The 14896-nt window shown below is 46.7% G+C and overlaps 1 protein-coding gene and 1 pseudogene across 2 annotated transcripts in view; one reads left to right on the top strand and one right to left on the bottom strand.

Moving 5' to 3' along the window:
* Positions 1-14896, bottom strand: part of KCNAB1 (potassium channel, voltage gated subfamily A regulatory beta subunit 1) — a 323567-nt gene that overhangs the window by 6489 nt on the left and 302182 nt on the right. For both annotated transcript variants that reach the window (XM_014546234.1, XM_005874427.2), the window contains exons 12-13: positions 9659-9779; positions 3462-3550 (exon numbers count right to left, since the gene is read on the bottom strand). In XM_014546234.1, the coding sequence (XP_014401720.1) occupies positions 3462-3550; positions 9659-9779 (210 nt within the window). The remainder of the gene's footprint in view (positions 1-3461; positions 3551-9658; positions 9780-14896) is intronic.
* Positions 10230-14167, top strand: LOC106727500 (annotated as a pseudogene).

Here is a 14896-nt window from a genome sequence, read left to right as displayed (position 1 = left end):
AGATGTGGCCTTTGGGGGAGGAGGATGGTCCCACCAGCCACTAAGCCCCACCCCTCTCCTCAAAGAGAACACCCAGGAACACCTCTCCCACCCCCTCCTACTGCCCCAGCAGGCTCCCCAGAGTACACCCTCAGGCTCCATCCAGTGCCTCGGGTCTCAGGCAATCCACTGGGGAGGGAGGGGGGATGGGAACCCCTGAATTTGCTGCCAGGGAGGTGTGATCCTGGAAGTCCAGACTAGAATTCTGATCGTGTTTCTTTTGAAAGGTGGTGAACATTCGCTCAACAGGTGTTTCTTGAGTGTTGCTAGGAACCGGAAATCCATGAGAAGCAAGAAAGACGCAGACAGGTCCCTGACCTCAGGAGTTTACAGTCCAGTAGGGAGGACTAGCAATTACACTACATCATCACAAGGGCTGAGATGGGAGCGGGAACACAGGACGCTGTGAGGGCTTGGCACACTAGGTTGGCAGTAAATGTGCAGGAAGAACAAATGAGGACATGTCCTGGGGCTATTACATTTCAAGCAGGTTATTAGGCTGCTGTTATGGCCAGGCCTGGGAACCCAGGTGTGACATGGCTTGGATCTTGGAATGCCTTGTCTCACAGAAACCAACCATCCTGAGAAACGAGGTCTGAGAACATTGTTAACAGAAGAGGATACTCCTGGATTCATGTCTATAACAGTTCTCTTACCTCTTGTACCTTTGTCCCCCCACACCCCTCAATCTAGGAATAAGTAGCCTGTTAGGGACTTCCATGTAACTGGGAAGCTGTGACATGAAGGACAGAGGTGGGGAGAGACGGGACACTGCCTGGGGACATCTTCACCGACACCATGAAATCCCCGGAGTTTGTCGGAAAGGGCTGTGGCACTTGCCTGAATGGCACCGAGGTTCTCAATGAGCTGTTCGGGAGTGGATGACCCCAGGAGCACGGAACTCACACCCTCGTTCCTCAGGCACCATGCTGGGAAGAGAGAACAGGGTCAGGACATCGAAGCCCTTCTGATGACCTTGCACACACCCCCTGCAGCCACCATGGCTGCACCAAAACTGACTAACTTGTGGGGAGGATGGACAGTGCTCCTGCTTCAGGATTACCATCCTCAGCAGCACCCCGGCCATGGAGAGGATTTGGTACATGAGCTTTGCCCTAATGACTGGGGTGCCCAATCCAGCGACTCACCCAGGTACACACTCTTGTTCCTGAAAACACCTGGCCCTCCTCACTGGCCAATGTCTGGATTCCTGTTTCCACGTTGGCCCACAGCCTCCTGCCTGTCCACCTTTTCAGGCTCTCTATTCCCTCTGTGATGGAGTCCTTGTAGACTTTGAGTGTCTGGTTCCACCTACTGTCAACCCTCTCTGCAACCTTTCTTTCTAGCACGGTGTTCATCCTGTGTTCATTTTCTCACCAATCCCCAAATCCCTCGCTCCTCTCCTTCCTCTGCGCCTCTGGCTACCTTGACCCTTAAACCTTCTCAACCCCTGTCTGTTGCTCTCAGCAGATGGCCTGGCCTCTGGCTTTATGGAAAAAATTAACCCCATCAGGTAGGATATTCCTTAATTCCCCACTCTCCCCTGGACACAGTACACGTCTGCATCCTCCAGTTCAGAGGATGCCATGTGCTGTTCTTACTAACTCTGAAGCCAAACTCTGCCCTGGATCCGGCTCTTTTTGCCTTTTCTTGGACTTGATTCATTCTCATTCTTCCACTCTCTCTCTCTCTCTCTCTCTCTCTCTCTCTCTCTCTCTTTCTCTCTCTCTCTCCTCCTGAATTTCTTATTTGATACTATCATCTTTTTTCTCAGCAAAATGTGTTCAAATTTCTGCCCTGGATCCGGCTCTTTTTGCCTTTTCTTGGACTTGATTCATTCTCATTCTTCCATTCTTCTCTCTCTCTCTCTCTCTCTCTCTCTCTCTCTCTCTGTCTCTCTCTCTCTCTCTCCTCCTGAATTTCTTATTTCATACTATCATCTTTTTTCTCAGCAAAATGTGCTCAAATTTCTCCCATTCTAAAATAAGCTTCCTCCAACCCCTCATACCTGCCTAGCTACTGCCTCATCCTTCTCCCCTTAAATTTCTGAAAGACAATATTTAAAAAATATATATTTTTTTATCAATTTCAGAGAGGAAGGGAGAGGGAGAGAGAGAGAAACATCAGTGATGAGAGAGAATCATTGATCGGCTGCCTGCTGCATGCCCCACATTGGGGATTGAGCCCACAACCCAGGCATGTGCCCTGACCAGGAATTGAACTATGACCTCCCGGTTCATAGATGAACGCTCAACCACTGAGCCACGCCAGCTGTGCTGAAAGGGCATTTTAAAATCCCTGATCCCCCTTCCTTGTCTCTGGTCTCCTTCTTGCCATGTCAGAAGCCAAGGTCCCCAGGAGCCTCCGTGTGGTTACAATAGACTTCTGAGTTTGTAGCTGCCTGGAACTAGATGATTGTATAGGCCAGTGGTCGGCAAGCTGCGGCTCATGAACCACATACGGCTCTTTGGCCCCTTGAGTGTGCCTCTTCCACAAAATACCACGTGCGGGCGCGCACGTACAGTGCGATTGAAACTCCGTGGCCCATGCGCAGAAGTCGGTATTTTGTGGTTCACGAGCCACAGTTTGCCGACCACTGGTATAGGCCCACAGATGCAGTGTCTGCTGGATGTCCCTGCTAGGTGTCCCACAGGCACTGCAAACTGCTTGCTACTTGCCAAGCCTGTGTTCCCAATTTCATTGGGTGGCATCATCAGAAACTTAGCTCCCAATCTAGGCTGAATTTGCTGCCAGGGAGGTGTGATCCTGGAAGTCCAGACTAGAATTCTGATCGTGTTTCTTTTGAAAGGTGGTGAACATTCGCTCAACAGGTGTTTCTTGAGTGTTGCTAGGAACCGGAAATCCATGAGAAGCAAGAAAGACGCAGACAGGTCCCTGACCTCAGGAGTTTACAGTCCAGTAGGGAGGACTAGCAATTACACTACATCATCACAAGGGCTGAGATGGGAGCGGGAACACAGGACGCTGTGAGGGCTTGGCACACTAGGTTGGCAGTAAATGTGCAGGAAGAACAAATGAGGACATGTCCTGGGGCTATTACATTTCAAGCAGGTTATTAGGCTGCTGTTATGGCCAGGCCTGGGAACCCAGGTGTGACATGGCTTGGATCTTGGAATGCCTTGTCTCACAGAAACCAACCATCCTGAGAAACGAGGTCTGAGAACATTGTTAACAGAAGAGGATACTCCTGGATTCATGTCTATAACAGTTCTCTTACCTCTTGTACCTTTGTCCCCCCACACCCCTCAATCTAGGAATAAGTAGCCTGTTAGGGACTTCCATGTAACTGGGAAGCTGTGACATGAAGGACAGAGGTGGGGAGAGACGGGACACTGCCTGGGGACATCTTCACCGACACCATGAAATCCCCGGAGTTTGTCGGAAAGGGCTGTGGCACTTGCCTGAATGGCACCGAGGTTCTCAATGAGCTGTTCGGGAGTGGATGACCCCAGGAGCACGGAACTCACACCCTCGTTCCTCAGGCACCATGCTGGGAAGAGAGAACAGGGTCAGGACATCGAAGCCCTTCTGATGACCTTGCACACACCCCCTGCAGCCACCATGGCTGCACCAAAACTGACTAACTTGTGGGGAGGATGGACAGTGCTCCTGCTTCAGGATTACCATCCTCAGCAGCACCCCGGCCATGGAGAGGATTTGGTACATGAGCTTTGCCCTAATGACTGGGGTGCCCAATCCAGCGACTCACCCAGGTACACACTCTTGTTCCTGAAAACACCTGGCCCTCCTCACTGGCCAATGTCTGGATTCCTGTTTCCACGTTGGCCCACAGCCTCCTGCCTGTCCACCTTTTCAGGCTCTCTATTCCCTCTGTGATGGAGTCCTTGTAGACTTTGAGTGTCTGGTTCCACCTACTGTCAACCCTCTCTGCAACCTTTCTTTCTAGCACGGTGTTCATCCTGTGTTCATTTTCTCACCAATCCCCAAATCCCTCGCTCCTCTCCTTCCTCTGCGCCTCTGGCTACCTTGACCCTTAAACCTTCTCAACCCCTGTCTGTTGCTCTCAGCAGATGGCCTGGCCTCTGGCTTTATGGAAAAAATTAACCCCATCAGGTAGGATATTCCTTAATTCCCCACTCTCCCCTGGACACAGTACACGTCTGCATCCTCCAGTTCAGAGGATGCCATGTGCTGTTCTTACTAACTCTGAAGCCAAACTCTGCCCTGGATCCGGCTCTTTTTGCCTTTTCTTGGACTTGATTCATTCTCATTCTTCCATTCTTCTCTCTCTCTCTCTCTCTCTCTCTCTCTCTCTCTCTGTCTCTCTCTCTCTCTCTCCTCCTGAATTTCTTATTTCATACTATCATCTTTTTTCTCAGCAAAATGTGCTCAAATTTCTCCCATTCTAAAATAAGCTTCCTCCAACCCCTCATACCTGCCTAGCTACTGCCTCATCCTTCTCCCCTTAAATTTCTGAAAGACAATATTTAAAAAATATATATTTTTTTATCAATTTCAGAGAGGAAGGGAGAGGGAGAGAGAGAGAAACATCAGTGATGAGAGAGAATCATTGATCGGCTGCCTGCTGCATGCCCCACATTGGGGATTGAGCCCACAACCCAGGCATGTGCCCTGACCAGGAATTGAACTATGACCTCCCGGTTCATAGATCGACGCTCAACCACTGAGCCACGCCAGCTGTGCTGAAAGGGCATTTTAAAATCCCTGATCCCCCTTCCTTGTCTCTGGTCTCCTTCTTGCCATGTCAGAAGCCAAGGTCCCCAGGAGCCTCCGTGTGGTTACAATAGACTTCTGAGTTTGTAGCTGCCTGGAACTAGATGATTGTATAGGCCAGTGGTCGGCAAGCTGCGGCTCATGAACCACATACGGCTCTTTGGCCCCTTGAGTGTGCCTCTTCCACAAAATACCACGTGCGGGCGCGCACGTACAGTGCGATTGAAACTCCGTGGCCCATGCGCAGAAGTCGGTATTTTGTGGTTCACGAGCCACAGTTTGCCGACCACTGGTATAGGCCCACAGATGCAGTGTCTGCTGGATGTCCCTGCTAGGTGTCCCACAGGCACTGCAAACTGCTTGCTACTTGCCAAGCCTGTGTTCCCAATTTCATTGGGTGGCATCATCAGAAATTTAGCTCCCAATCTAGGAACCTGGGACTTATACTTAGGGACTATCCTTTTCTGATCTCACATTCCCCTTTAATTGCCAAGTCTAGTTGCTATTTAAATATTTCTCTAATCCATTAATTGCCAAGTCTAGTTGCTATTTAAATAATTCTCTAATCCAATGGTTCTCAAAGTTCAGCATGCATCAGAACCACCTAGGGCTTGTGAAACACCAATTATTGGGTGTTTCTAACTCAGAAGGTCTGGGTGGGCGTGAGAATCTGCATTTTTCTTTTTCTTTCTTTTTTTGAGAATCTGCATTTCTGACAAGCTCCCATGTAATGCTGATGCTATTGATCCAGGGACCATGTTATCTTTATTTTAAACTTTATTGGGGTGATTTCTACACTCCAAAAATTTTACCTATTTTGTGCACAATTAAACAATTTTTAGTAAATGGATCAAGTGTGCAACCATCACCATTTTAGGTCCAGTTTTAGAACATTTCCATGACCCCAATAAGCTCCGTCATGCCCATTTACGAAATTAATCCCATTCCTACGGTCAACCCTAGGAAACCACTAATCTACTTTGCACCCTACAGAGTTATTGTTTCTGGACATTTCATCTAAACAGAATTACGCAATATGGGCCTGTGTCTGTTCTCTCGCTGAGCAGGTTTGGGAGGGTCATCCGTGTCACAGCACTCAGTGTATCCTTTCTTTTTCTCGCTGAACAGCTTCGCATTGTGTGGCTGCAGGGACCACAGCGGAGAATCGCTGCTCTGGTCCAGCTGTCTGCTGTCCTCAGGCCCTCACCGTCTTCTGCAAGGGCCTTCTGCTCCTCTTGCTTGGATTGCCCCCTGTCTCCCACCTCCCCCAAACCCCATTCCCATCCCTTCCCCCACTCATCTGGCACAGTTTCTCCAGATACAGATCTGACCATGTCACTTGCCTGGCTAAACATTCTTCTACATGTGCCTGGCGTGATCCTTGTCCTACACGATGAGTTCTCATTTCTCACCTGGCAAACCTTGCTCTCTAGCCCAGCTCTCCAGCTCATGTCCCCTCATTCCCTGCCTTGAACTTTGTGCTTCAGGAGCACAGAGCTGTTTGTAAATCCTCTCCATCCCCTTGTCTCCAACTGCTCCTTGGCCTGGAATGTCCCTTTGACTCCTCCCTTCCTTTGCCTCACGAATATCTACTCATCACTTGAGATTCCCCACGGGAACTACCTTCTCTCAGAGTCCTTCCCTGAGTCCAAGGTTGGGTTGGGAGCCTCTACGTTACTTAAACCCCTGGGCCCTTCCCAGTTATTTTACAACACTGTATTACAGTGAGCTGTTTGTTTTCTGACTTGCCCATCAGGCTGTGAAATGTGTTTTATTTGTGGTTGGATGCTCAGCATTCAGCCCAGGACCTTCACATAGTAGGTGCTTCGTAAATGTTTGTTGAATAAACAGACATGAATGATTGATGGATGGAAGAAGGTCCAAGCACCTCTTCTGCCCCTTTTGCTCAAGGCCTGCTGTCAACTAATACTCTTAAGCTGTTACCATGCTCAGGCCTTTTAAGGCAATCGCTAAATCTTACCACATGGACAAAATAATGTTCTATAAAGACAACAAGCCAAGTGATTCAGGGCTTTTTTTTTTTTTGGCAGTATTATTTCCTGCTTTGCACTTATAACTCTTCTTGGAAGGTCTGAGGGCAAAGCAGGGCCCAGGGAAAAGTCATTGCACATAAACTACTTGGTGTCAGCAACAGCCAACTCTCCACTCTGAGGAGCAGGGTGCAGGAGAGCCCACTGGGCAGGACTGCCTAGCCGCAGACGTAACACATGCAGATGTTCTAATGATTAGCAGCTAAGCAAATGTCCCCGAGCAGGCAATCCTCCTGCCTCTTTACCGGCAGGGTGTGAGTGCAGCTCTTGTGCAGGCAAATGACATGGTAGTGCCCACAGTTGGGTTCAAGTAGTTTGTTTCCTGCTCGAGGATTTCCCCTCCCTACACCCTTCTAGCAGATGAATAATGCCTGGAAATAATTCCTCTCTTGGTTTGAGAGTTCTGTGGTTAAAAACAAAACTACTGCTTATAAAGAATGGAAAAAAAAAAAGGACAGGCAAGATAGATATGGGGGGTGGGGGGGTGGGCACAGAGACTCTCCAGAGGATGTTTGGTGTGCATCTAACATCCAGTGGAAGTCTAAGTCTTATAAAGATCTCTTTAAAAAGACAGTGTTCCATCTCTTTCAGAGCTAAATTTAATACTCATTTTCACGTTATTACTACCTAAAAACCATACTTATGACTGTTTCAAGAATGGGTGTTTCTCTTTGTGCCTGTTACTCTGCCCATATGCCACGGCTGAGGGTAGACAGTTTCAGGTCCAGGGTGTCTAATTCTTTGCAAAAAGAAATTATCATCATCATTACTACCTCTACAAAGAGCACTTGCTTTTTGCTTTGCATATGTAATTATCCTTTACTCAAGTAGTTTGTAAGATATGTATTTTATACCCATTTTACAGATGAGAAAATTGATAGGTTAAATAACTTGCTGATGGTCAATTAGCTAATACTTTTTACTATGTCCATTAAAGCTGCCGGGGTGCTAACTAATCCCATGAAACATATTCTTTGTTTTGTTGTTGTCGTTTGAAAAGATTAAAGCAACAGTCTTACATACACTTAGGTAAATGGTATTCCTTTCCCCCTCCCCCCTGCCAGACCACCTTCCATTTTCATCTTTCTATGACTGTTAACTGCAACTGCCATTTTCCTGCCTTCCAACCTCAGAAGGGTCAACCTTCTAACAAACATTCTATCACATTATTTTATTTGCCTAGAATTTATCTTGAGCTTTTTATCTCATTAGGTCACTGTATCTGATTTGTCCCAATTCCTGCTATTTCTTAATCCTTTGGATTTTTTTTTCTAGATTATACACCTATTTTATTCTTCCCCCACAGTGTTAGATAGGACATGGGTCTCAAAGGTCTGGGCCATTCTTACTAAACGTTATTCTTGCAGACCAGTTGTAAACGGGGTGAGTTCGACAGGACCCCAACCCAGTAAGTGTAGCCAACTGCAATCAACATGATTGACCAAATGGTGTGTACCTAGTATAAGCAATGGCTAAGCCTCCCTTCCGGGAGACAGAGCTTTGGATACGAATCCTGTCTCCTTTACTGGCTGCAAGTAAATATAACTATCTTGTGACAGCCATGTCTCATTCTTGAAGAGGGCACCACAAGTGGTGAACTCTTTGAATTTGGTAATAACAGCTACCACATGAATTCTTTTATCTTCAGTTTCTTCATTTGTAAAGTGGAGATAATAGCAAACACTCCATTAACGCCTGTGAGATAGGGCTTGTAATAGCATGTACTTCATTGGATTGTTTCGACCATTAAGGGGACAAGATAGTGGCAGCAAGTGCTTATCACAGAGCCTGGCAAATATCCCCAGCAAGGGAACTGGAAGTCTAAATGCTTTTCTGTCCAACACCCAGCCACATGGGCCTGTGGAACACATGAGATGCGGTTAGCCTGAGTTGAGATGTCCTGTAGGTGTAAAATACAGTTTGGATTTTTGAAGACTTAGTATGAAAAATGTGTAAAAGATCTCAATAACTTTTATATTTATTACATGTTAACATGGTCATATCTTGTCTATATTGGGTTAAAGAAAATATTTTAGTATAATTAATTTTCTTGTTTCCATTTTCCTTTTTGAACATGGCCACTAGAACATTGAACATTTAAGTGTGTGGTTCACATTGAAATTCTATTAGACATGGCTGGTGGGTGTGGTTTTCAGTTGTTACCAGTGACCATGACCTTTCACCCTCTTCACAGTTTAGAAGAGCAGTTTCCTGGACCCTCAGAAGGTTCAGGGGGAAGCTGCTGCCCTAGGGTGGGCCTTCCCTGTGGCAGTGGCCTTGGGCTCTGCGGCAGCCCTTTCCCAGCCTCTCACGCGCCTCGCCTAAGCTTTGACAGGGATTGCAAAGTGAGCCAGAAGAAATGGATGTCCCTGCACAGCTCAGAGGGCTCTCACCCCCAACACTGAGGGTGTATACGTTTTCATTCACCTGTTCTCATTTGAACTGGGTTATAAGGGAGAGGAAAAGGAAGGAAGAACAGTTTTTTAGCAGGTGGAAAATTCTGGGGTACTCTGAAAGCCTCATTTTAGATAGTGCTAACCAGGAATTTATGCTCCTGGACAGCTCAGAGGGCTCTCACCCCCAACACTGAGGGTGTATACGTTTTCATTCACCTGTTCTCATTTGAACTGGGTTATAAGGGAGAGGAAAAGGAAGGAAGAACAGTTTTTTAGCACGTCAAAAATTCTGGGGTACTCTGAAAGCCTTATTTTAGATAGTGCTAACCAGGAATTTATGCTCCTGACATCAGTCTGCCCTACAATAGATATTTTATCACAATAGGGATGTGGATCAAGCAGAGAAAACGATATTTTCTGGGCTCTGGCAGGGCCCCCTCCCAGTAATTGTCTTACCGACAGCGAGCTGAGGGAGAGTGCAGCCCAGCCGCTCAGCAATCGGAGAGAGGTCTTTTAACTTGTTCTGCTGTTTTCTCCCTTCTTCACTCACAATTCTTTCCTTCAACCACTGGTAGCACTAGGAATAAAAAGAACATTTAAAAGGTAATGTCCGGCCAGGGTTTGATGTCAAAGATGGCCAATGCAATGAAATATAAGAACTTCATCGCAACCACTGGTAGCACTAGGAATAAAAAGAACATTTAAGAGGTAATGTCTGGCCAGAGTTCAATGAAATATAAGAACCTCATCATGAATTCCTGCATCTCCTTCACTCTGAACTTTATGTTTTGTGGTGACAGGATGCTTATGAGTTCTTGCAAAGAAATGTTGTTCATGGTCTCACTCCTTATTTATTGGTTTAAAACAGGTTACTTTAAAAAAATATGTTTTCATGGCTTTTAGAGAGAGAGGAAGGGAGTGGATAGAGAGATAGAAGCATCAATGAGAGAGAAACATCCATTGGCTGCCTCCTGTGCACCCTCTACTGGGAATTGAGCAGAAACCTGGGCATGTGTCCAACAGGGAATCAACTGGGGACCTCTTGGTTCATGGGTCAATGGTCAACCACTGAGCCATACCGGCTGGCCAAAACAGATTACTTTTGACTAAGTCACCAATGAAATCCATCAACATGCACAAAAGTTGTTAAAATCCTGACCTAATCAATGACATTCAATTTGCTAAGTGGGAGAAATGATGTTTCTTATTGAGGTAGTCCCATTTTAGAATGCAGCAAAAGGAAAAAAAAAGCATTTACATTTCACCAATGTCTATTATGCTTCCTTTTTGTCAAGAAAGCTGGGCGCCAAGCTTTCTGCTCAAAGAAAGTCATTAGCTTACATTCTTGTTATAACTATCTTTCTTCCTCTTGCCTTCTATTTATTCCCAGTTTTGTGTTCATATAATGGGGCTCTATTGTTCGCTTGCTCACTCCTTCCCAGAAGTAGACATGGTATAACTGACAGGAACCAAGCACATTTAGAAAATTGTCAAGTGGATAAATACTTCCCAGATGTGTAGTACCTTTTCTGTAATGAAACTCAAACAGGTAAGGAAACTCATAATGGGAAACTGTCCTGTAAAACCTATGAGATGTGACTGACTCTGATCTGTAGATTATAAAGGGAGCCTAATTGCCTATATAAGGAGAAAAATCCTTCGGAACGTCTCAATGGCCCACTTCCCAGAGGGTTCTGCTTACTGTGACATAGGGAACAATAGACTCTCCCGTGCAAAGCTGCTACGTTGCAACACCCAAAGGGAAAGAATATCTCAAGAGTCTGTTAGTCTGTTTTAGTGAAAATAATAAAAACCATCCCACTGTGTGGCCATGTGGACTTTCTCCATCGCGTGTTATTTGTGACACAGTTGCCACCGCAGACCTTTGCCTTCCCAAAGGCAGCAGCAGAAAGCTCTGCAATTGTCACCGACACTCCACCCATATGATTTCCATGGCAGCTGGCGTTTGTTTTTTAAGTACTTTGTTTCATCGTTCTGAGACAGTATTTCCAAAGAAAAGAGTAACCACATTATGTGTCTAGAATGAAACTTATGATGAGTTTGGGGAGTGATTTTGCAGATGTGAAAGAGAGAAAGGGCAAGCCATCTCCCGTTCTGTTCGCCTCCTACGTCTCTAAGGCGTATGGTCTGGCTCCTCGCTGGAGACTTTGCTCAGGGAGATGGCCAAGAGTGTTCGCAGCCTCAGCTCTGGGAAACCTCAGCTTCTTCCAGGAGGAAGGGTGGCCTGGAGACCACCGCTGGTGCTAGCGGTGGTGACAGGGACAGTTAGGATAACGAACAGGCGCCTGGAGCCCAGCAGCCTTCCCTGAGCAGCGTGCTGGGTGCATCAGAGAGCACAGCTCACTTTTGCTGTCCTCACTGGAAAAACATCACCATTCCTCACTTTCACAACATCTTTCAGGGGACCAGTCGATATCTCCAAATAGTATTCAAATTTAGAAGAGGTTGAAGACCAATGGCCAAATGTTGTTTTTGAACAATTGCTCTTTATTATAACGAAGAGAGTTCCTGAGGTTTCAATATATCCCACACACATAAAGAATGGTTGGTTTATTCATCAATCTATGGAAATCCATTTTTCAGATCACATGTGCAATGCATCCTGACTCCTAGGTTTGGGTTACAAGTTATATACTACATGAGTATATGGGCATACCCACCATGGTGAGAAGCAGACTTCTAAAAGTAACGAATATCAAATATTCATTTATCGAGTCACTCTCTCTCCACCCTCAACTATTCCCTCATTGTTGTCTTAATCATTGGAAAACAAGCAGGTTAAATTTTTTTTTTAAGTAGATGCATAGGCATTTAAATTCGGTGTCTGATAGGGCTCGGGCGCCGCAGGGCCAGGCCCAGGGTCAGTGGGCGCCCCCTGCTGCCCCCGCGCCACCATTGCAGTTTGGGGGCCGGGCAAGCAGGAGCAGCCGGCTGGAGAAGAGCCTGGGGCTGCTCACCGCCAAGTTCCTGTCGCGGCTGCAGGAGGCGTCTGCAGATACTGCGGCTGTGAGGCAGAAAAGAAGGATTTATGACATCACCAACGTCTTGGAAGAGATCGACCTGATTGAGAAAAAGTCCAAAAACAGAGAGGTGTGGGCGCTGGCTGCAACACTAAGGAAGTCCTGGAGAGACGGCGCCACGTCAGCGCCGAGGTCGAGGACCTGGACCTGAAGGAAAGGGACCTGGATCAGCAGAAGTCGTGGCCGCCGCAGAGCATCAGCAATGTGATGGATGATGCCCTCCGCGGCAGGTTTTCCTACGTGACACACGAGGACATCTGCAATTGCTTCCCCGGTGACACACCGTTGGCCATCCAGGCACCTGCTGGCACTCAGATGGAGGGCCTCTTCCAGAGATGGGTCCGAATGGACAGAAGGACCAGATCGACCTGGAGTCACTCGGGCCCCGTCCACGTGCTGCTTATAAATAAGGAGTCCAGTTCGTCTCAGCCTGTGGTTTTTCCTGTTCCCCCACCAGATGACCTCACGCACCCACCCACCCGCTCTCAGCCTTTGACTCCGCCCCGGACTCCGCACAAGCCCAGTCCCGCCCCGCCGAGCCCCCCAGGGCAGCCTGCCTATGAGAGGAACCCCGCTCCGCCTCCAGCACCTCCGGGCCACAAACTCTGGCTTCAGGATCTATTACTGGAGATACCATTGATGAGCTGATGTCTTCTGATGTGTTTCCCCTCCTGCGGCTCTCCCCCACCCTCGCGGAGGCTACAACTTTAATTGAGATGACAGTGAGGAGTGTGTGACCTGTTTGATGCCCAGATACTAAATTATTAGACTCCTTGGAAACCTGGGACAGTTATCTACCTCTAACTGAAACCTTGTAGCCTTGCTAATAACCTGAGCATTTATAACGAACTGTTGAGGTGTTTTCCCTAAAACTTGCTCTCTGACTTCACAAAACGTCCACCGTGAAAACAAAGGGCTCCCAAGCGCCTGGAGTGACTGCATTCTGGGACTTCAACTTCCCTTCCAATTCTAACTCCTGTTTTTACTCGTAGGAGAGGAAAGTTAAAAGTAGGTTAAAGGTCATCAAAACCCAAAATGGCCAAGGGCCCATCACTTATTGGTGTTCCGCTTTTACTGCCACGAAGCTGTGGTATTTCTGTGCTCCGATCCTGACAGTCACTGCCACGTATGAAGTGAAGGTGCCCGAGGCTACGGTCACTTCCCATGAAGAGTTTGTGAAGTGCCTTCGTTCTAGCACTTTAAGTTCACCACGGTTGCTGACTCCTGACATTCCACTTTCCTGGATTATAGGAGAGGGCTGTTTATGTAGTTTGTTTTTAAAATGTGCCAATGCCTGTACATGAACAAGATTTTTAAAAATAAAGTTGTATAAGAAAAAAAAGTAGATGCATAGGATTTATATTGCTGTTCTCATACCAAAGGAAACGAAAGTGTTTTGGAAATAAAGAGCTTTAACTGCTTTATAAGTGGGAAAATCTTAGCATAGGGAGGAGATGAGGCTTAAATTATTAGTTAATTATGGAAATATACCAGTGTTTTGGGTAAGAAGATTGGTGGTGGGTGTGGTTGTGCACAATAATAAACTAGCTTGTTGACTGTGGGTAATAATCTACGAATCCAAAGATGAAGTTTCCTCTTCCAATTCTATCGTGTTGTTTCCCCATTGCTGCGGTGATTTGATTACATGTTGATATTTTGTTCTAACTAAGAGAAAGGCAGGGATAGCTTCCTGTTCATCCCAATGTCTCCAGTCCTGATACTGGTTGGCACAGAGGAGGGGCTCAGCCAATATGGCAGAGAGAGAGGAATCTGAGAACCAGGGCCCTACAGGAAAAAACTAGATCTCTTCAGCTCTTCAGATTGAGCATCCAACCTTCACACAGTAGGACTTTGCTGGCCATTCTGCCTGAGTCCACAGTGCTTGTAGATTCCACTTCTTTCATAATTAGCCTCTTCACATGTCTGTCTCTTGAACAAGTCCCCAAGTTACTCTGAGGGTCGCAGCTGTCCCATTCATCCCTGCATCCTCAGCACTCAGCACAGAGCTGGGCATGGAATAGACACTCAGGAGATATTTGTCAAAGGAACCACTGAAAGAGCTTTTCTCCACAGATTAGTGGGCTATTGCTTTTCTACATAAGTCACAATATTCTCTAAAGTTTTCCTAAAGCCCATTACTTGGCTGCCTCCCAATGCTATGACTGTTATCTGTATGTCTCCACTTTATAGGTAACTAGAGGCCTGATGCACGAAATTTGTGCAAGGGGGTTTGCCCTCGCAGCCACAGTGGCTTGCCTTGGCCCTCGCAGCCCTGGCTTCATCAGGAAGGTCATTCAGCTGTCCGGTCTAATTAGCATATTATGCTTTTATTATTATAGATGGTTCTGGAGTGGGAACAATCTCTGAGACTGGCCCCATGGAGCCCCCAATTCCCTGTTAATAATCCCGGGTTGGAACGCAGGCAGCAACCATAGAGCCATGGACAGAACCAGTCACATTTCATCTCTGGACCCTGCCTACAGCAATTTACCATCCAAGATCATCGACTATTTCTATTTAAGCATTAAAGTCTTTGTCTTTAGAGCAGCAAAGTCTTTACTAGTGAGGTTGAAATCTCTAGGTAAAATGCTGGAGCTAAAAAATTTCCTTCTGAAATTAGACCATAATGTGCAATACCCTTTGTTTCTTAACG

Source organism: Myotis brandtii, unplaced genomic scaffold, assembly GCF_000412655.1.
Source record: "Myotis brandtii unplaced genomic scaffold, ASM41265v1 scaffold436, whole genome shotgun sequence".
Taxonomy (NCBI): domain Eukaryota; kingdom Metazoa; phylum Chordata; class Mammalia; order Chiroptera; family Vespertilionidae; genus Myotis; species Myotis brandtii.
Note: the sequence above shows the minus strand (reverse complement) of the source record. Positions and strands in the feature narration are given on the sequence as shown.